The 19,383-nt window shown below is 48.8% G+C and overlaps 3 protein-coding genes across 6 annotated transcripts in view; 2 read left to right on the forward strand and 1 right to left on the reverse strand.

Annotated features, from left to right (window-relative positions):
• The window catches only part of DNAH3 (dynein axonemal heavy chain 3), a 46,077-nt gene extending 43,976 nt beyond the window's left edge, over window positions 1-2,101 (forward strand). Inside the window, exon 62 of the mRNA XM_072348766.1 lies at window positions 1,767-2,101. Within this exon, the coding sequence (XP_072204867.1) occupies window positions 1,767-1,829 (63 nt within the window). The 3' untranslated portion in view covers window positions 1,830-2,101. The remainder of the gene's footprint in view (window positions 1-1,766) is intronic.
• On the reverse strand, window positions 2-3,486 carry LYRM1 (LYR motif containing 1). Its single transcript, XM_072348772.1, has 4 exons — window positions 3,363-3,486; window positions 2,128-2,286; window positions 1,577-1,669; window positions 2-708 (listed from the first exon to the last, which is right to left on the reverse strand). The coding sequence occupies exons 2-4, from the start codon at window positions 2,284-2,286 to the stop codon at window positions 592-594; spliced, it is 369 nt and encodes a 122-aa protein (XP_072204873.1). The 5' UTR covers window positions 3,363-3,486; the 3' UTR covers window positions 2-591.
• Window positions 3,403-15,761, forward strand: DCUN1D3 (defective in cullin neddylation 1 domain containing 3). Of its 4 annotated transcripts, none has more exons than XM_072348771.1 (4): window positions 3,403-3,536; window positions 9,528-9,604; window positions 12,461-13,107; window positions 14,019-15,761. In XM_072348771.1, the coding sequence occupies exons 3-4, from the start codon at window positions 12,677-12,679 to the stop codon at window positions 14,500-14,502; spliced, it is 915 nt and encodes a 304-aa protein (XP_072204872.1). In that variant the 5' UTR covers window positions 3,403-3,536; window positions 9,528-9,604; window positions 12,461-12,676; the 3' UTR covers window positions 14,503-15,761. The 4 variants fall into 4 exon arrangements, with proteins under 4 accessions (XP_072204872.1, XP_072204869.1, XP_072204871.1 ...); XM_072348768.1 differs by having other exon boundaries at window positions 12,572-13,107; XM_072348770.1 differs by lacking the exon at window positions 3,403-3,536 and adding an exon at window positions 3,567-3,913.
• Window positions 15,762-19,383: the final 3,622 nt, after the last annotated feature.

The raw sequence follows: 19,383 nt of genomic DNA on the forward strand, positions 1-19,383 counted from the left end.
CTGACTGTTGGTTTTTTTAATTTATTACTGTTTATTTGTATATTTTTAAATACCACTATTTTCTGCCGGCTTTAAAACAGCCCCACATTTCCTATGTTTCTTTGGCCTACTACTTTTAATGATTAAAATTAGCTGAAATTCAGTACATACATTTTAAAAAAAACAAACACTTTTTGTTTTTTAATCCACCCTGAGGGATCTGACGTTTCTACTTCTTGATATTTCTCTCATTGTTAGACTAGCTCCTTTGTGCGGCATTTTTCTTTTTCCTGCCCTGAATCCTAACTGAGCACATATAGTCCGCAAACCATGGAAGAGCCCTCTGTGGATGAAGAGGATTTGAAAAACTGTTGTAATTTGTCCTGAGGTCAAAGTATCAAACCTCACTCCTTGCCAAGGCCACGTTTATTGATCAGTCAGTGCTGAAGTGCAGCTAATTCCAGCCCAGCCCTGGCCATGGTGTGCATCACATCCGTAGCTTTCCGGCGAGGCCCCAGGTGACGTGGTAGCAAGTGACCAGCACAGCTTCATTCACAGCTGTGCGCACAAACCTGCACTACAGTCCCAGCACATCACAGCTGAAACGATGGGTTATGAAATTTCATCATGGGATTTCAGGTATATTGGCTTAGAAATCTTCCTCAGCTTTTCCTGATGTCGAAACATCCGGCCTTGTTTCTGGGCAAGGCCCAAGGGAGGCAGATGGATCTGGAAAAGAAAATCCCATCGGTCAGGTGCAAATAAAGATGCTACCAAGAAAAGAAAAAAAAGCATATACACAAACTCATTGAGTTTGCAATAACTCCTTCACTCGTTGGAGAGGAACAACCATGCTGTCTGAAGCCAGGTTATTAAGATTTCTGTGCAAAGAACTCTCTGAAGAGCAATTAGTGGAGTGACTCTGAGGCCTTAAACATTGGGTTTAAGAAAATCCTGCATACTTGAGGTTTTGTTAATTGTGTTCTGCAATTTGAAATCAGATTGTGACGATAACATTGTTGAAATATGCCTGCAAGCCGTATTCCAGAACAGCAAGACACAGAAATCCTGTTAAGTTCCTGAGCAGAAGTCTTAGAGCAGCGTGCTTTCCTCATACCCAGCCACATCTGCTGTGTCTCAAAAGACCGCTGCCTTATTGTCATCATCAAATATGCTCTATGAAAATGCACAGCCAGTGCCATTGGATCCAAAAGCTGAAGGGGCCCCAGGTAACAGCTTCTCCTCTGCCTGACAGCCCTTATGCAGTGGGAGGAATGCAGCTGTATGCCCCCACGTGATGGGAACAAAGTCAGAGCCAGCAGCAGTTGCTATTGCTCGTGGAGCTTCACCCTGTAAGATGGTGCGTTAGGTACAAATAGCAATTGAGGTACTGATGACGTAGTTTATATGAGAGCACTGGTACAGGACTATCCCTGAAGGTTCTGAAGTGGATGCAAAGCAGTTCTGATGATTTTTCAGAGCTCACCTGGCTCAGATTTAGCAGGTGAGATGTGTGGCACAACAGTAGTATGGATTCATGATCTGAGTGTCAGATGGGAGCTAACAAGGTGCACCTGTGGGGAACGGACATACTCACAGGTCTTGGGTAGGGGATGTTGTAGTGAAGTCCGATTTCTATTCTTGCCTCACATTCTTCTATGCACTGCTTAATCAGCTCCAGATCTGTCACCTAAGATAACAGAGAGCTACAAATAAATGTTTTGCACAAGTACAAAAACCAGCATTTCAAGACTCGAGCCTTTTTTCCCTTCCCTTCCTTTTTGCAGTTCCAAGGACACAATGATGGTGTTTTTCACATCTGCACTTCTGAGCTCCATGGCACTGAGTAGCAGTGCCCACGGGCTATCAGAACTGTGAGAGCAGAAGAGAGTGCCCTTCGAGGTGACGTGCCCGGCCTTCCACAGGAGTTTATGGAGACCTCAGAGGGTTTGAATTTTCTCACAGATTTTCACCCCTGAAATAATAAACTGTAACTCAAATGCGCCTTAGAATGTGTTTGTACTGGCACTTATGGGGAAGGAGTTTGGGGAAATCATTCTTTATTTCCATGCCTTGGCATCCAGCCACTGGGAGAGAGCAAAGCACAGTAAGAGTCAGGAATTCAAACCTGCAACGATGCTCACTCACATCTTTGTTTTTTCGGAACAACGTTTTGGCTTCTTTTACAATGTACTCCCTCTCTGCAGCACTTTGTTCCTCCTGTCCCGATGCCGACTGCCATTTCTTGGCTATCCGGAAAACCCTGCGGTAAAGGCCCAGCACCTCTCGTCGCGTGACTGCTGTCATCTGAAACAAACCAACCCCACAAGAGCCGCAGTGTGTGAAAGACCAGCACACGTGCCGTTTTTCCACACAATTCAATACTTAAAGAGCATTTCCACCACCTAAAGAATGAACTGAAATAGCCGTAAGAAGTAATGAGCTGTTGAAACCTGCACGCCCAGCCCAGCAAAGCACTGGCACTGAGCCTTACATCTGCCCCCATGCAGCGGCCCGAAGCTCTCGGGGCAGCGCTTTGCTGAATCAGAACGCGCTGAGGAGCGGCCGCTTTTCTTTCGCTGCTGTTTTGCAACAGGCGTGGGGCGAAACGCTGCGGTGCAACAGCGCCGACCGTCCGTGCATCCCTCACGGCTGCGAACCGCGCACAGCACGACAGCGCCGCTGAGCGCGTGTCGCTGCCAGGAGCCGAGCAGCTCCTCCGCTGTGCTGCTGCGGCAGTGACTCAGCCGGAGCGACGCGATGTGATGAAGAGGCGCTGACAGCGCTGTGACCTGAGCGCCGCACGAGGCTGAGTGTCGGGTCAGGAAAGTCCTGAACGCCCCGATCTTTGGCGATTTGCCGGCTGAGCCCACAGTGCGGTGTGACGAGTGCGCGTCAGCAGTGAGGAATGAATCCCGGTCTTGTTGTGTGAAGGCGTGATCTGTCACGGCAGCGGTGCCACGACCCAGCACAGACCGCGAGCATCCCGCACCGCCAGCGCCGACACCGCGGGCAGGGAGGGAGCGGGGAGACCGCACAGCTCAGCACAGCACAGCACAGCACGGCACAGCACAGCACAGTTCAGCACAGCTCAGCACAGCCCGGCACAGCTCGGCACAGCACAGCTCAGCTCAGCAAAGCCCGGCACAGCTCAGCACAGCCCGGCCCGGCCCACCCGCCGCAGTCTCCGCAGAGCAGCCGTGTCCCGCCCGAGCCGCCGTGCCGCGGGGGGGCGCTAGAGGCGCGGGCTCCGTTCTGCCCCCTGTCGGCCGGGGCGGCCTTGCCCCGCAGCGGGCGGCACCAGCGCCAACCTCCCGCCCTCCGGCCTCCCTCCTCCTCCCCCCTCCTTCCCCCGCCGTCGTTCCGCCCGCGCTCAGCTTTACCTCCGGGCAGCGGCTCCCTCCAGGTCTCAGTCCCGCTCCCGTCCCGGTAATTCCGCAGCCCGTTCCCTTACGGCGCGTGCGGCGCCGGGCGCGCCGTGTGACGTCACGCCGCCAGCTGACTGCTCGCCCCCGGAAGTGATGCGTAGGGCCGCAGACCGCGCCGGGATCGCGGCGGTGAGTGACCCGCAGCGCGGTGCTGCCCGCGGGGACGCGCCGGGCCGGGGCAGGACCGGGACGGGGCGGCGGGTCCCGCGCTCTGCCCCCCAGCCCCGCGCGGGTCCCTCGGCCGCCGCCGCCCCCTGACGGCGGGGCGTCCCTTCAGCGCCGCAGCCGCCGCTGGGCCCGGCCGGGAGCCGCGGCCTCGCCCGGAGCTTCTTGGGCGCGGAGCGGCCCCTCCGTCCGTCCGTGCGGAGCTGCAGCCTCGGAGCCTCGGCGCGAGCCGGGCGGGGCCGGTGGGCGCTGCCGCGTTCCGTCCGAGCCGCGCTCCGTGGCGGCCCCGGGCTGCGCGGCTGCTTCGCTCGGAGGTCTCCGCACGCGGCGCAGCGCTGCAGGTGAGCGGCCGGCCTCGGGAAAGCCGGGCTTCAAGGAGGCACAGGAGGCAGCTCTGCGCGTCCGAACGCACCGCCGCTGCTGTCGGGTTCTATCGGGTTCTGACGGGTTTTGCCCTCCCTTCGGCTTTCGGCCGCTCTGAGCGCGTTACCGGGCCGTGCCTGCAGCTGGGCGGCTCCAGGGGAGCATTGCTGGGAAGCATAGAGCATTCCCAACAGTGCTGCAGGTGCTGGAAAGAGCCGTTTATTTCTTATATTGTAAGTAGTTAGTGATGCTGTCCTTCAAAGTGCTTCTTTGATAAGTGTTGAGTCGGAGCCCAGGTACTCACATACAGCATTGATCCACAGCTGTATCTTCACTTTATTTTCACCATCCATAGTATAATTTGAAGGGCAGGCAAAGTGCTCAGAAGGGCTGAGCTGTGGCCCCAAAGTGCAGAACTGGCTCGTGGTTCCTGACGTGTCTGTCAGGCCTTTGTATCAGACACCGGTCCTTGTGTGTTCTTTCTTTTTTGGGGAGCCATTGGTCAAAGGCATCTCTTGTAAGCACACGCTGCTCATCTGCCCGAGAACCTCTTTGCTAAACAGTTGATGTGTGACTGAGATGTTACTGTTTTTTTGGGCTAGCAATGGAAAGAGGGAATGTCTGAGGGCTGCTGTTCTCTGAGTGCTTCTGAACTCTGCTGTGTGTTTTCCTGCTCTGAGGAGTTCCTCTGAAGGAGAAACAGTTACGTGTGAGCATGGAGAGGTCTGGCTTTACCTTCTTGTCAGTTCTAGGGTTCGTCTTAAATCTTACACCTCCTCTGCACACGTGCTAATGGTGTGTGGGAAGGCCTTGCAGCCCTTTTAGTGACAGGCAACGCGCAGCCTGAAGCAAAGACTCTGCACATCAGCAGAAAAAGGAGAACTTGTGATCAGTGTGGAATTAGTTCATGCTCGCAGAACTGGCATGACGAATTTGCTGCATCCTCTCTTGGAAGGATTTCTGAAATTCTGATTGTTTTCTAAAATCAGGTTCTATCCCAGCACAAATGAGGATAATCCTGAAATCATGTGGCAAAACCATTAACAGAAGAGTACACTGCTCAATATGATGCTTTGAAACCGCTTTCTTCTTGAGACTGAGCCCCTGTGATGTGATCCATCATCTGCTGAGTGAGGCGCCTTCCCTGCCTTACTTTGTTTTTGTTACCTGCCTTGGTGACATGGAATAATTGTATCCCTGACTCTAACTTTGTCAGTGGTAATGACACAGTAACTAGACTGGAAACGGTGGTCATTTTGTAGCAACTTGCATTAGCAAATACTGCCTTCTGGTGAAATGCCACCTGCAATTTACCCCCTATAAATCCTGTATGACACCAGTGGACCGCCTGTGCTGGTATTGTTATGATACCATGAGGTGTCTCAGACGTGTTGTTTGAGACACCCAGCCTCGCCTGCATCACTTGTTAACTGCAGTTTGAGTTGGGTAATTGCTGACCTGGGCTGCAGCCTTCCAGAGAGTGAGAGGAAGACACCAGACTTGCAGATGTGCTCATGCTGTTCACTTCCACCTCATCTTCACCTTCTCTGATGACATTCAGAGACTGTCACCAGGAGCTTGACTGTGATGGTTCTGCTCTCTGTTGTAACACAAGAAATACTGGGGGGAAAAAGGTCGATCAAGGCTGCTTGCCTCGCAGTTAGCTTGAGAACTAACTTCTGGAGTCGGTAGGTCTGTGTTTTATCTACGTCCTGGAGGACAGTGCTCCAGTCAACTGATGTGTACTGAAGTGGAGGTCGGTGGGTCGGGGGCTACTTAGCTGTATGCATTAGAGAGCTCTTTTGTAGAGGCTGGAATACTGTAGGCAAACAAAGACAGGAGTGCTAAAGAGAGTGAGCTATGGTGATTTCTGGTATCTCAGAAGGAAAGTAAGAAATGCAGTTCTGTCTGAGACATCTGCTTTGTGAAAAACAAAACTTACTTAGCAAAATGTGAGACTGCTAATACTGACCTTCTGTCACAGTTCTTTATTCCCAGAAAGCCGTGCTGCTGATACAGTGTGCCAGTAGTTATTTGTTGTCGCGCTTTTCCTATTTAGCAATTGTGTTCTTTAAAAAACAAACAAAAAGCTCAAAGGATTTTTGTGCTCCTGACAAACTGCTCTTCTTTCTGCATCCAAGTAGTAGCAGACTGTGGGAAACTGTCAGCTCTTACTCTGATTTTTTTTCCCTAGTGTAATAAGAGTTCTCCTTTTACAGTTTTGAAACACCGACTGCTGTCAGTGTTTGCCTTATGTTTGGAAAATGAAGAGGGGGACAATTCGTCCTGGTACCAAATGGATGTGGGGGGCACGTGTAGCTTAGTAACAGGCCTGTAAATCTAGATGTCCCAGAACTTGTCTGTTCAATATTTTCATTACAAATGGGTCTATATGGAGATCCTCAAATACTCTGCACTAACATTCAAATGTGTGGTCCAGCAGTGCTAAGGGTCTGATGAAAAACGCATACTGCTTCCAGCATGGCTGCCAGTGCCTGCAGTTGGTGACTGTATTTAATGTGACACCGGGACATACCCACACACCTTACCAGCTTTCTGAAACAGAGTGAAATCAGAGTGTACCCAGGAAAAGTGATGAAGGAATTGATTATACATCTTGCGTGTGAAGGAGAGAGGGGGAAGGCTGACAGCTGTAAGGAGATGGAGATGAGCTGTGTGGTGACTGAGTCTGTTGCGTGAACCTGATGGATTCAAACACACCCAGGGTCTGAGTGTTGAAGTGCGGACAGGTTGAGATACAGCTTGGAATCCAGCCTGGTTCTGGGTTCAGCTTCACTGAGATGGATGGTGTCATCTAGAACGGCTGCATCCTCTGACTGTCATATTTCCCCTCCGTTGCCTTGCTCATAGTCTAAGCAGACTTCTCAGAGCAAGCACTGCTGCTCTGTTAATTACTTCATTAACTTATTTATATTACAGAACCACCAGAAGGTACCTTTCTACCATTGTGCACTAGTTAGCTAACCAGACTTGTGTTTGTTCTGTGAAAATAGAATCATCCTAACAAATCTTTCTACCCACCTAATAAATTGGGATGAAGCACATATTGGGAAAAAGATAAAGCTTTTTGATGGGGCTGAGTGTAAAAAACAATGAAAAATAATGAGTATGTAAGGTATTGTGTGGTTAGAGTATGCAAATAGAGGGAGGGATTCAGGCGTGATGTGTGCGTGTGCTGAAAGAGCTGTTTAAACAATGTGCCTTCTGTGAGCAGAAGTCAGTGCTTTTCTGTTCTTATTTTTTTTAATGGGAGTGCAAGATATTGCCTCTTCACTGTTAACACGTGTTCCTGGGGGAGCAAGGCTGCGGGGCTCCCTGTTCTGCCTCTCCTTTGCTCCCCAGGTGAATATAAAGCAACTCCATAGCAACAGGGGCAGGCAAAAGAAATGAACGGAGAGGTGGCAGCTGTTGAGTTTTGTGGAATTTTGGGGAGCTGTGGTCCAATAGAAACCCAGATTGGTGCCTGCGCCGCACAAGGCAGGAGCAGTGGCACAGGGCTGGGGGTCTGTGCAGGATGATGTGTTGGGAACACTGAACAACGCTTTGGGAGGGCTGGACCTATGGTATGTAAGGGGAGCTTTGGACAGAGGGTGCGTGTCTGAAAGGAGTGGGCTTGTTGGAATATCAGCTTCAAAAATTGTCTAGGAACATTTCAGTGAAGGAGCCTTTTTGCTCTGTGGGTGTGTGCAACAGTCAAAAACTGCCCAGAGTTCCTGGCCTTCCCAAAGTGTTTTGGATACCTGCTTCCCTGGACTTACACCTTCTAGAATAGCCCCGATCTAAGCTAGGTCATATTCTTGTTCGCTCAGCACCATCAGTTTAAGGGATTTTGTTTGGGGAAAACTCACTTTATCTGCAGGATGGCACATGCATAAGAACGTGTTATAACATTGTCTTCCTACATCCATCCTGTACTTTCTACTGAGAAAATGACGGAACAAGCTAATTTTCCCACTGGATTCCTCACAACCAGGTCTCATGTAAAAAGTAAGCATGCAGAAAAGCAGCTTTTGATCTCCTGCTGCTTCTTAATTGCACTAAGAGCAGTGACAGTGCAATATTTTAGTGTTTGTGTGGTTATGCAGAGGAGCTCTGCCACAGCTTTCTTGGTTTTTTTTCTAGATCAGGTATGAACAGAGGTGTTGACAGGGAGCTGCAGTTGCAGCACTTGCTATACAAAGCAGATGTGCCTTTGTCTGTCCTTATCTCGAAAGAGCTTTTCAGTTTTACTAGTAGAGGTGGGAACTGAAAAGAAATCAGGCTGAGCCAACTTGACTGAACATGGGAAAACAAACATGGAAAAACAAACATGAAAAGGAATGTGCTAGAGAAGGAAAAAAAGAGAATTAATTTCTAGACCGAGATTGTGCTTTACTAGGGAGCAACTGTCTGGTATTCACAGATTAAACAGTGGCTTGGCTAACATGCATTGATAGTGATAGTATGGAATTACTTAGGTTGGAAGGAGCCTCAGAGATCACCCGGTTCCAGCCCCCACGTCCATCCCCGCAGGGCTGCGCTCTGTGAGTTCTTCTCCCAGTCTGCACACACCTGGGACTGCCCCAAGCACATCACCCCGCACTGGGCCTTGCTCAGCCTCAGCAGGTTCTTGTGTGCCCACTTCTCAAGCCTGTCCGGGCCCCTCTGGATGCCGTCCCTCCCTTTTGTTGTGCCATCAGCAAACTGCTGGGGGTGCACTCAGTCCCACTTTCTGTGTCCTTGGTTAAAGAGCACCGGTACCAAGTGGGATCCCTGGGGGTCGCTGCTTGTCAGCCTCCACCTGCATGTCAAGCCACTGCCCATGATGCTCTGGCTGCAACCATCCAACCAGTTCCTTATCCACTACACAGCCCAGCCTTTACATCTCTCTCTCTCTCCAACACAGAGACCAGGATGTGGTGCAGGACCACGTTGAAGGCCTTGCATGAATCCAGGCAGGTGGCAGCAGGTGCCCTTCCTCTGTCCACTGATGTTGTCACTCCATCACAGAAGGTCACCAGATGGATCAGGCGTGATCTTCTCTTGGTGAAGCCATGCCGGCTGTCTCAGATCACCCGCTCATCCCTTACGTGCCTTAGCATCTCTTCTAGACCATCTCCATGGTCTTTCCAGGCACAGAAGTGATGCTCACCGGCCTGTAGTTCCCCAGGTCCTTCTTCCTCCCTTTCCTGTAAAAGAGTGACGGTTCCCTTTTTCCAGTTCCTGGGGACCTTGCCTGACAGCCATGACAACAGCATGTTAGTTTTGCCCTGAGAACATGAGATGAGGAATTAACTCTCCCCTGCTGAAAGCATTAGATGAGCCAGAAATCTGAGTTTACTTTTAACAAATATTTGAACTTGTCTGTTGTATTCAGTACCTGGCCTGTATGTTCTATAATAATGTTCTATAATAACGTTAGTGGTGTTAATGCTACTCAGTAAATGAAAAAGTGAACTAGGTTTATAAAAAGTATCTTTCAACAAGTGAATGTGGACTACAAATTGACTGCTGCTGCACAGTGTAGTGCATTGTATGGTATTCATTATCTCTTCGAAGTGTAAAGTTCTGTTTGGCCCTTTTGTTTTACAGTGTTCCATGTGGATCCCAGAGGGCCTGCAGGCGGCTGTGAAAACCAATGGAATGACTCCCCGTGTAGCTGGAACGATGTAAGTAGAAGTCTACTTACAAGGTCACGGCTGCAGTGTCAGCTGTTGAAATAGCAATTGCTTCTGGTTCAGCAGTTGCAATGATTCTCTCATGCTTCGCCTATGGAGAGCATTGTGTGCCTGTTCAGGGATGGAAAATGAGGGGGCACCCGTGATGCTGATCCCTATGACCTGCTATGTCAGACGTCATGCCTCCCTGCCCACAGAAGATAAATAATGCATGGTGAAATTCTGTGCTGTTCTGGTGGTCTCTGCGTAACTGTTTGCAAGAAGCTGAGCCTGGGATGAGGCTTGGTGATGTTGGAGCCATTGTTTTTGCCTTAGCTAAAGGGCTGCTTCTGGGGGATGCGGTTTACTGGCTGGGGGAGCTGTGTGCCTTTTAGCATGTGGTGTCTTAAACTCGTCTATGTGGACTTCTTCAAAATTTATTCTTTTCCTCTGTCATGTACTTCCTCCTTTCTGAAACTCAGTGCAAATACCTCATGATGCAACACTTTATTAAACAGCGTCATGTGTGGCTCTATTCTGTTATTCTCTGGATGTAACCAATAATTTCTATTGCTGCAACGTTAGTCATTAGAGGAAAACAGTGGGTGTCTTAAATATCTCCTTTGCATGTTCTATTAACTTCCCCACGACAGTTCAGGTGTTTTCAATTGAGCTTGGTGTTCTGTGTGCCAGAGTTATTACCCAGTCACTTTGTTGTTTACTCCCTTCATCCCTTGGGTTATGTGGGATCTGGTCACTTGAAAACATGAGATAACAACTAACTGCTTTACAGGACTTGAAAAAACAAACCAAACCATTAACAGGGTCCTTCCGATCTTCTGTAGGCTTCCTGTGTAACATTCTGGGCAATATGGCTCTACACATCCTTTGTTCTTAGAGGGTGGCTTTCCCTTAACTGGCTGCAGTCTTCCTGTGTTTCCAGCTGCTTTCTCCCTTCTAGAAGGGAATAGAAATGCCTTGCTAGGCAGTCCCTGTTATGTGGAAGTTGGGCATCTTGGTGATTCATATTTATTGTAGGTTGTTACTCAGTACTTGTCTGAGTAATCAGACTGCTCTGGGAGTACTGTATCCTGTAGCACCGAGTGTGTCCAATTGTTAGTCCCCAGTTTTGGTCTTTTACCAGAATAGCGAATCTGGTGATCAGTGCTGTCTCTCTTGTCTCACTGTTAAGCTGTATAACCACGTTGCAGTAACTTTGCTATTAAGTACTGATTCTTTCGGGAATTGGCACTTTGCTGTCAGCCCAGCCTGACCTTTGGGTCGGTTACACAGGGCACTTCTTGCTTGAAGTTCCCAGTCCAACTAGGATAAATATTCCCACACGTCCTTTACTCCCATCTCTGTCATTGCATGACCTAGTTGTGACATTTGCTTTGCTCTCCAGTTAAATGTGTAGCGCTGGTCACTGATCTGGGAGCACATTCCTTATACTCACTGAGCATGGAGGTCAGTGCAGCTCCTTACGCTGCAGCCAAACCCTTCCTCCATCCTCCCTTAAGGAAAGCTCTGGGTTCTTGCTTCTGTCTCCTTCCAAGGCTCTGACTGCCGTCATGGTTTGATGCTGAGTGATGTAGGAAGTGGAGATGAGTAGTACATGAGGTGGATCCAGCACAGCTCAGGCATTCTATAGAGGAGTAGCAGAAGGTGTGCCCAAAGACCTGTCTCTTAGAAAACCAGGGCTACTGACCAAATGCCAGTGGATGCTGATGTCTGGGAGTTCATCGCTGAGCAGCAATTTGCACTGCCTGGTAATATCCTGAGAGAAGGACTGGAGGTGGCAGCGATCCTCACGTTTGTGGCAGCTCTGCAACTTGTAGCTGTGAGCTGCTGAGGACCCACGACTTTCCTTCAGGTGGTTTGTGTGGAGACGTGTGTCTTAGGGAATTGTTTGAGATACAACTGAAGAAGAAATTATTCTTGAATAGGTTAGATTGCATTTCCCTTGCATATAAAAATCATGTTATGGAATTCATCTTCAAAGCAATCTGAGGAGTCTGTTCCTCCTTCAAAGTGCTGAATTGTTAAATGTCTTTTTGTCAGTGTGGACTCCTAAGTGCTGCCTGCCCACAGAGCTGTGCGTGTTCACAGCTGCAGTGTGTGCTGCTGCTCTGACATGGCTCCAGCTTAGAACAGGAGGTTCCCTTTCTGAAGAGCTCTACCTAAGAGCAGGGGAGGATGGCATGATATCTGTTTGCTTTTTTCTCTATGTACTTGTCAACTCTTTTCATACTTGTTCTGTAACCTGGAAGCAATAACCAAAGCTATGAAGCAGACCCCATTTGTGTCTGGGGCTCTAACAAGGATGGCTGGGTGCTGGCAGGACTGTGCAGGGCGGTCTGGTTGCTCTTACTGGCATCATTTAATCCTTTCTCTGGGGGTGAAAAGCCTTTTCCAAATATGTGTCGCTTTAGCATTGAGGTTATGAGAACCAAGTATAAGGAAATTGTTTTGGCATTTACATTTTGATTTTACCAGCTGAACTGGGATTACTGCATCTTCTGTGTGTGCGTGCCCCTGCTCTGGGTCAGGTTATCTTGTTGCTGTCCCTCTCTTTCCCCCACCCAGTGCTTTGTTTCACCTTTTTGTGCTCTGTACTTTAAATGTGAGCGCACACACACATATTTATTTTAATTTCCTTTAAAATATTTCTGTGTTCGAGTTGTCTGTCACGATGAAGTTTGCACATGAATCAACCTCTTTGTAACCTACGCTGCCATAAGAATTTTAGGAATTTCCTTTATTAAGACCTGTTAATATACAGCAGCAACTGAGCGAGGTGAAGCAGCCTGGAATTGCCTGAAGTTTCCAGCATACACTGACTTTCTGCACACTGTTCCTTTTCAACAGGCGAAACAGAAGTATCCTGAAGCCTGTCTCCTGGTGAATGTTATCCCACCTGTAGTGCTTGCAATGTTCTTTGTGGAGAAGCAGCTCTTTCACTCTGAAACTGTTTTCCAGGTTGGCAGACAGCCTCCAGTGGCATGGTGCAATGTGCTGAGGGGTGGCCGCGGGGCTGTGGCACGGCGAGGAGGCTGCTCTGAATGAAGCCAGGCTCCCTGCACCATGGGCCAGTGTGTCACCAAGTGCAAGAATCCTTCGTCTACCCTCGGCAGCAAAAACGGGGAAAGGGAAGCGGGCAGCAAGTCGCATAGCAAGAGAAGTGCTGTCCACAAGGATGACCACACTTCGGCGTGTGGGAAGTCCTCGGGAGATATACTCGTGAATGGGACAAAGAAAGCGGATGCTGCTGTGGAGTCTGGTCCACCTTCAGTGTTTTCTGGGGATACAAAGAAAGACTCTGTCTCCAGTGCAGAAGAATCGTCCCTCCAGAAGATTGGAGAATTATTTAGGAGATACAAGGATGAGCGGGAAGATGCCATACTGGAGGAAGGAATGGAACGATTTTGCAGTGACCTCTGTGTTGATCCCACTGAATTTAAAGTGCTAGTTCTGGCTTGGAAGTTCCAGGCTGCTACTATGTGCAAATTTACAAGGTTAGTTCCCGCGGAATTTTAATTACTTTTGTATGTTAAACTATCCTATCATCTGTATCAGAGAGAGCCTCACTAACTCCATGTAGGTATTTCTTCTAACCGTTGTGCTTTGGTGCAGTTCATTCCTGCGGCTGCAGAAGGTAAGCTCAGTGTTGTCCTCTCCTCCTGTTCCCCCATGGTAGGCTTCAGAACTGAAAATGTTTCTGGACGTCGTGCTACTAATGATGAACAACATGGGGACATTCTGTAGACATCAGTTTGTTCTTGACTCACAAAGCCAGCTTTTCTGTATCAGCTCTGCCTTAAGGTTAAGATAAGGTTAAGATTAAGCAGTGTCCATGTGTTGCATTGTATCCTGTGCCACGTGGTGTGGGGCTCTCTGCTTGTGCCCTTGCTGACCATTGCAGCTGGCACTTCTCTGCCTTTCAGTCTGGAGGAACAGCCACAAATTGAAGGACAGCCACTGCTCAGTGACTCCTCATTGGAAGCAGCTTGTCCAGGGCACAGGCCCTCAGGCACAGGCAGTATCACATGGAGCTGCTCTGTATGTGGTGTTGTGGAGCAGCTGTGGTATTTTCCAGTGTTCAGCACTTCTTCTGTGGCCGACGTGGTTTACTCTGTGCTGGTGAAAGGTGCAGGCTGTGGGAGTACCAGGTATCGGGAAGGCCATACTGCAGCTCTTCAGGTGCTTGCAGTGCCCCAGCTGGGCCGATGTGTTCTATTGGTGGGTTCCCCAGCCAGGAGGGACCTGGGGCAGCATCTGTCCTTGCAGTGGCTGCTGTTAGCCGGAACTCAGGGCTGGGGGCAACCACGTGCTGCTGAGTTTGCTCACTCTGACCTACTGAGGGGAGGTAGGAAGTGCTCGGTGCATGAGAAGTGTGCACACTAATTTTTCTTCTCTCTCGTAATAGGAAGGAGTTTTTTGAAGGCTGTAAAGCAATAAATGCGGACAGCATCGATGGCATTTGTGCGCGGTTCCCCAGCCTCTTACACGAAGCCAAGCAGGAAGATAAATTCAAGGATCTCTACCGCTTCACCTTTCAGTTTGGCCTGGACTCTGAGGAAGGACAGAGGTCGCTGCATCGGGAAATAGCCATTGCCCTTTGGAAATTAGTCTTCACCCAAAACAAGCCCCCCATTTTGGACCAGTGGTTGCACTTCCTAGTTGAGAACCCCTCAGGAATCAAGGGAATCTCCCGGGACACGTGGAACATGTTTCTAAATTTTACTCAGGTGATCGGACCAGACCTTAGCAACTACAGCGAAGACGAGGCCTGGCCGAGTCTCTTCGATACCTTTGTGGAGTGGGAAATGGAGCGGAGGAAAAAGGAAGAGGAAACCAAATGTATTATGTCTTCGGACACAGGGGGTCTGTGTAGGGAAGAACAGACTTAACAGCATTTAAGTGGCAGTGACAAAAGCAACCCGTTGCCCTTCATGAGATGTAAACTCTGGATGTTTCTGGAGGTTACTGAGGCTCCAGATGTTTGTTTTTTCTACTTTACACCTTTTTCTGCCTTGTATTCGAAAGGGCTCTAAAATGCTGTATCATGTTTTAGGCACTTTCTTAACTTTGGTTACTCCTTTTACTCTTACCCGGAAATATTTGACCCCGGCTACAAGTTAAGCATTTTTGTTAAGACTTGAGATTAGTATAAGTAAGTCTGATATTTCTTGCACAATGTAGATCCTTTTAGTTAGGTTAAATTAACATTGCTAAATTATACAGTGCCAGATTAAGTCTTTCATACTACGTCTGTCAGGGCAGGTCTGTACTGTGTGTAGTGCTGTTTACATTGTTGAAAATTTAGGCTGTAATGATTTTAAGGTTTTATACCAAGAATATAGCAGTGTTAACTTGAAATGCATTAATCCCCTCCTAATAAGGCTCTTAAGAAAACAACGACAGCAACAAATCCAATGACACAAGCAGCAGCTTTTTGTAGTATGGCTCATTGCCACCTGAAGGGAACTCCTCGTGACCGAGTCCAAATCATTCCTTTTTATTTTCAGTTTCAAACTGAATGTTGGGACTGTTTTATAAAGTTACTGTACCTGTCAGTCAACTGAGTGGTAGATGAGGATTTGTATCGAAATCTGACACAACACAGAATAAAAGAGCAGTGCTACCTCAGTTTTATTGGAAGTGAACTTCTTGGTGGACTTCCATTTTCTCTGGAAGTTTTATTTTTGTGGTTACAGGAGAATATTTTTACTTGACTAAAAGAACCAAAGGTTCTGCTTCATAAGTTTTTTAAACATTGGCAGAAGCAACACACAAAGCCTAAGTCTTCAAGGAAAACTGCGGTATAATTCTGCTTTAATTTGTGTGATTTATACCCGAAGCATTATCTTACTTGTCTGGCAAGCACAGTACTTCTATGTGAGGAACCAAGTTTTCTAAAGCTATGCTTAATTGCTAAATTGCAGTTAATACTCCACACTTTCTGGAGCAACAATATCGGCATCTGATGACAAAGTGAATTCGTAATGTGTTCTTAATGACAACAGTGTAGATAAGTCATTTTTAGACTGATTTGATAATATTTGGATAGGAGTAAATTTATTATTTTACAATGCCTGTATTGGGACAATTTGCCTGTTGAAACTGTTGTGACTTAAAGGGAATTTTATTAACACTGGTTGAAGCTTTTTTTGGTTATTGATGTTACCTTTTTTAATTGTAATATGTCAACTTTTTTACACGTTTTGGTAAAAAGGGATAATTGCCAAGGCTTCCGTGGAGCCCAGCACTGAGCTCATGAAGCGTCACACACCTTTTGTTTTCAGAGCTGTACTTCAGGATTGTAAAGTGGCTTCAATGAAAAATCGGAAACAACAAAAACCCTCAAAGCTGAACAGTCATCTCTGGCATCTCGTGGGTTTTGTGACCGTGTGTAAAGCTGAAGGAAGCCAACCTTCCAGCGGTGAGCTTCTTGTTGGGTGCGGGGTGGCGTGCAGTGCGTGTCTGCTGCTGAGCTAGCAGAGTGTTTGCCTGACTTCTGTGCTGGGCTCTGCTGATCACAGCCTGCATGGCGGCTTGGGGCAGAGTTTGTACAGCAGTTACAACCTCTGGTGTCTAAAACTGCTTAAAAACAAGCCCACAATGGCTGGTGGCATCTCTTCCCCCTAGTAACCCAAGTGTTTGGTCTGTACTGCTTTGGCAAGCTCTTGGGAGAGTGAAGCAGTGGGGAACAAATAGAGGCAGGAGGGGGCCCAGCTCAGGGTGTAACAGGCAAATCTGCCCAGGGGTGCCCTGCTGCTCACATCCTCCATGCTGCCCTAACAGCACTGAGATGTTTTGGCAGCAAAACCGCATCTTGGTTTGGTGAGCAAAGCAGGCATATGAGCTGTTAGAGTGGAATCGATGGGGGGAGACTTCTGCTGGTGCTGTTCTTTAATTAAGCCGGAGAAAAGAGCTCCCCAACGGAGGCCGCTTCACTAGCGAAAGCTCCAGATGGAGGCCTGAGCTGATAGTAAATGAAGGCTATATGAAGTTTGGAGCCCTCGTGCAGCTACTCAGTGCTGTGTTCATTGCTTCGTATTTTTCCTCAAGGTAGTTCTAAAGTGTTCAGTGCATGGAAGCTGTTCTCACCTAGTGCAGGGTGCAACTCTGAACACCCAGTTGTGGCAGTGACTGCTGCTTGTCTGCATGATGAACTGCAGCAGCTCCAGAAGGGGAGATGAGAGGTGTCTGTGGAGCTCATCTATCTGGCAGCCTGGAACATGTAAGTAAGGAAATAAATCTGTAGCACATCAAGGCCATCTCAGCACATCAGGCACAGCACAGCTTCTTTCTTGAGACTGTGGTGTCGATTATACAGGAAGGAAAATCTTTTCTCTGGGTTGCAGGGTGTGCAGCTGTCAGTGACTTCTGTCCTGTGCTTTCAGTGCACAGGGAGAACTGCTCTTGTCCTGCTGCTTCTTCAGCCCAGCAGGAGCACAGCCAGCCTGCTGGCTAGAATAATTGCAGCAGCAGCCCACGGGTGGGCCTGGCAGAGTGCTGTGGGTTTCAGTCTGGCCTTGGTGCTTACAGGGCAGTTACAGGATGCAAGTCAGACCCGTGTCTGCTTTAAGCCCCTGGAGCAGGAGCTGTGGTTATGGTGCAGCTCTTCCATAGCAGTGCTGGGGACATCAGGGGGACTTCTGTGGAGTCTGCAGCAATGCTGGAGCCTCTGAAAATGTGCTTGTTTAGTGGCTGAACTGTGAATAGCTGTGGAAGAGGCACAATGCTTCCACTCACCATTTAATTTGTCTTTAATGTGTAGGCTGCAGGACTGGATCGAGCAGTGATGCAGATCAAGTGCTCAGAACCATTGGAAGTATTTAGTTCCTTTCTCACAGTGTGCATCAGAGATCTTGATGTGTGGAGTGAATCTGCTGCAACTTGGGATAACTATAGATCTGTGGAGCTATAGATCTATAGAACTATGCGGATCATTGTAGGAACTGACTGGAAATGTGGTCAGACATCCACACTCTGTGGCATTTTTATGCCTTCGCTTATACACGAAGTGCAACTTGTGCAGACTTTACTCCCAGTCCTAAAGCGCTGGGTGCTGCACGGTGTTACTGCAGTGCCTTGGCAGCTTGGCTCGGTGGTGCCAGTTCCTCCTGGGGGTGTGATTGTTGGGTCGAAGGCTGCTGATGGATTGATGGATCAAGTGTGGATTTGAAAGACTCCGCTCAGAGCTGGCATCAAACTTGATGTAACATCATGGAAATTGAATGTGGAACTGTGCGTCTGTTTGCTGCTGGTGCTGGAGAATTAGAGCTTTGTAGTACTGTGCAGTGGTATGGAGGGAACCTGAGGGAAGGAGATGAGTGTGGCAGGTGGGATGGGACCTGCTGGGGCGCGGGCTGCTGTGGGCTTTGCCCCGGCTGCTGCTGTGGCCATCGGCACCTTGAGGCCCCGCAGGACGTGTCTCGCCTGCAGCTCCTGTGCACTGACTGCCGACATGAGCATCGTCCTGGTGGTCCTGAGCCTTGTTTCCAAAAATAACCCATTCAAACGAGCAGAGTGAAACACCGCGTGGTGACCGGCTCTGACATGGCGCGCTGGGTGAGGCTTTGCTGCTCCTGTTCACTGGAAGAGAACCGGCACAGTGCAGGGCTGGGCCTTGCAGCCCTGTGTTCTGCATGCAGCCCTTGTGGCAGCACTCCCTGACCAGCTGGGTGCCTGGTTCTTACGAGCTCCCTCTGCTTGGAACGTGCGCAGTGAACTGCTCCTTTCACGCTGAACAGGAAGATGCTTCGCCTGAAACTGAAAACCCTTCAGTTTCAACATACAGCAAAACATAAACTTTGAAGGCTCTTGTTTTTTTCACAGAAGTGAAAGAGAAGTGTGCTTATTTCTGCCCTGTGCAGACACTGCTGTGAAATTTCTCTCTCTGGATTCTCAAAGATTGTATCTTTGGCTTTATATCCTCAGTTGAAGTGAAATAGGTGAGATTGTAAGATGGAAGGCTGTACCTTCACCACAAAGTACGTAGGTATCTCTACCTCTTGTTAGACTTGAGTAGTTCAAGTTGACCATCCTCTCCCAGGCTGTGATGCCTGGATAAGTAATGTACACTTTTCAATCGACCCATGTTAAGTGTTACCTATCTACCATTCTTTTTGGTATCTTGCTTCTAGTCTGCAGTCGACCCTTTGGAAGGGAGCAAAGCCAAGCTGTCCCTGTGCCACAGGAGCGGCTCTTTAGCCAAATTAAGCTTAGTTATCTTAAAAATATGCTTTCTTTCTTATCAGTAAGTTTAAATGGTCTCTCAGAAAGGAAATGGGCCAGGAGTGGTGGGAAGGCCTCGTGCTGCGAGTTGCCCTTTATCTGGAGGTCCAAGAGAATGGATGTGGCTGCAGGATGAGGCTTTTCACCCGGCACTGCTGGGCTCCATCCCGGCCAGCCCAGGGCACAGAGTGAGTCTGCGTCACTGCAGCTGCGTGCAGGGCAAGGGAGCACTTGGCAAAGCCAGCCTGGAGAGCTGCAGCTCACAGCACTGACTCCTGTTGTGGAGCTCAGCCCCAGCGTGGCCACATCGCTCTGTATGGAAGGAATGTGTGTCGGTGGTGTATTTGCTCCCAGGGAAGTAAATAACTGTAAGGAAGCAGTGAAAGCAGCACTCCTCTGTGCGGCTTCCACTGGGCTGTGTGTGAACACAACTTGCTGCCAGTCTCCTCCGTGAGCCCTCAGGGGCACCTGAGGTCAAGTCCACCATTCTCCATATCAGGAGTGATCCTTGCTTTTCGGGCTTACCAGCGGATACCAAGTCTGATAGT

This window comes from Excalfactoria chinensis, chromosome 14 (genome assembly GCF_039878825.1).
Source record: "Excalfactoria chinensis isolate bCotChi1 chromosome 14, bCotChi1.hap2, whole genome shotgun sequence".
NCBI lineage: Eukaryota > Metazoa > Chordata > Aves > Galliformes > Phasianidae > Excalfactoria > Excalfactoria chinensis.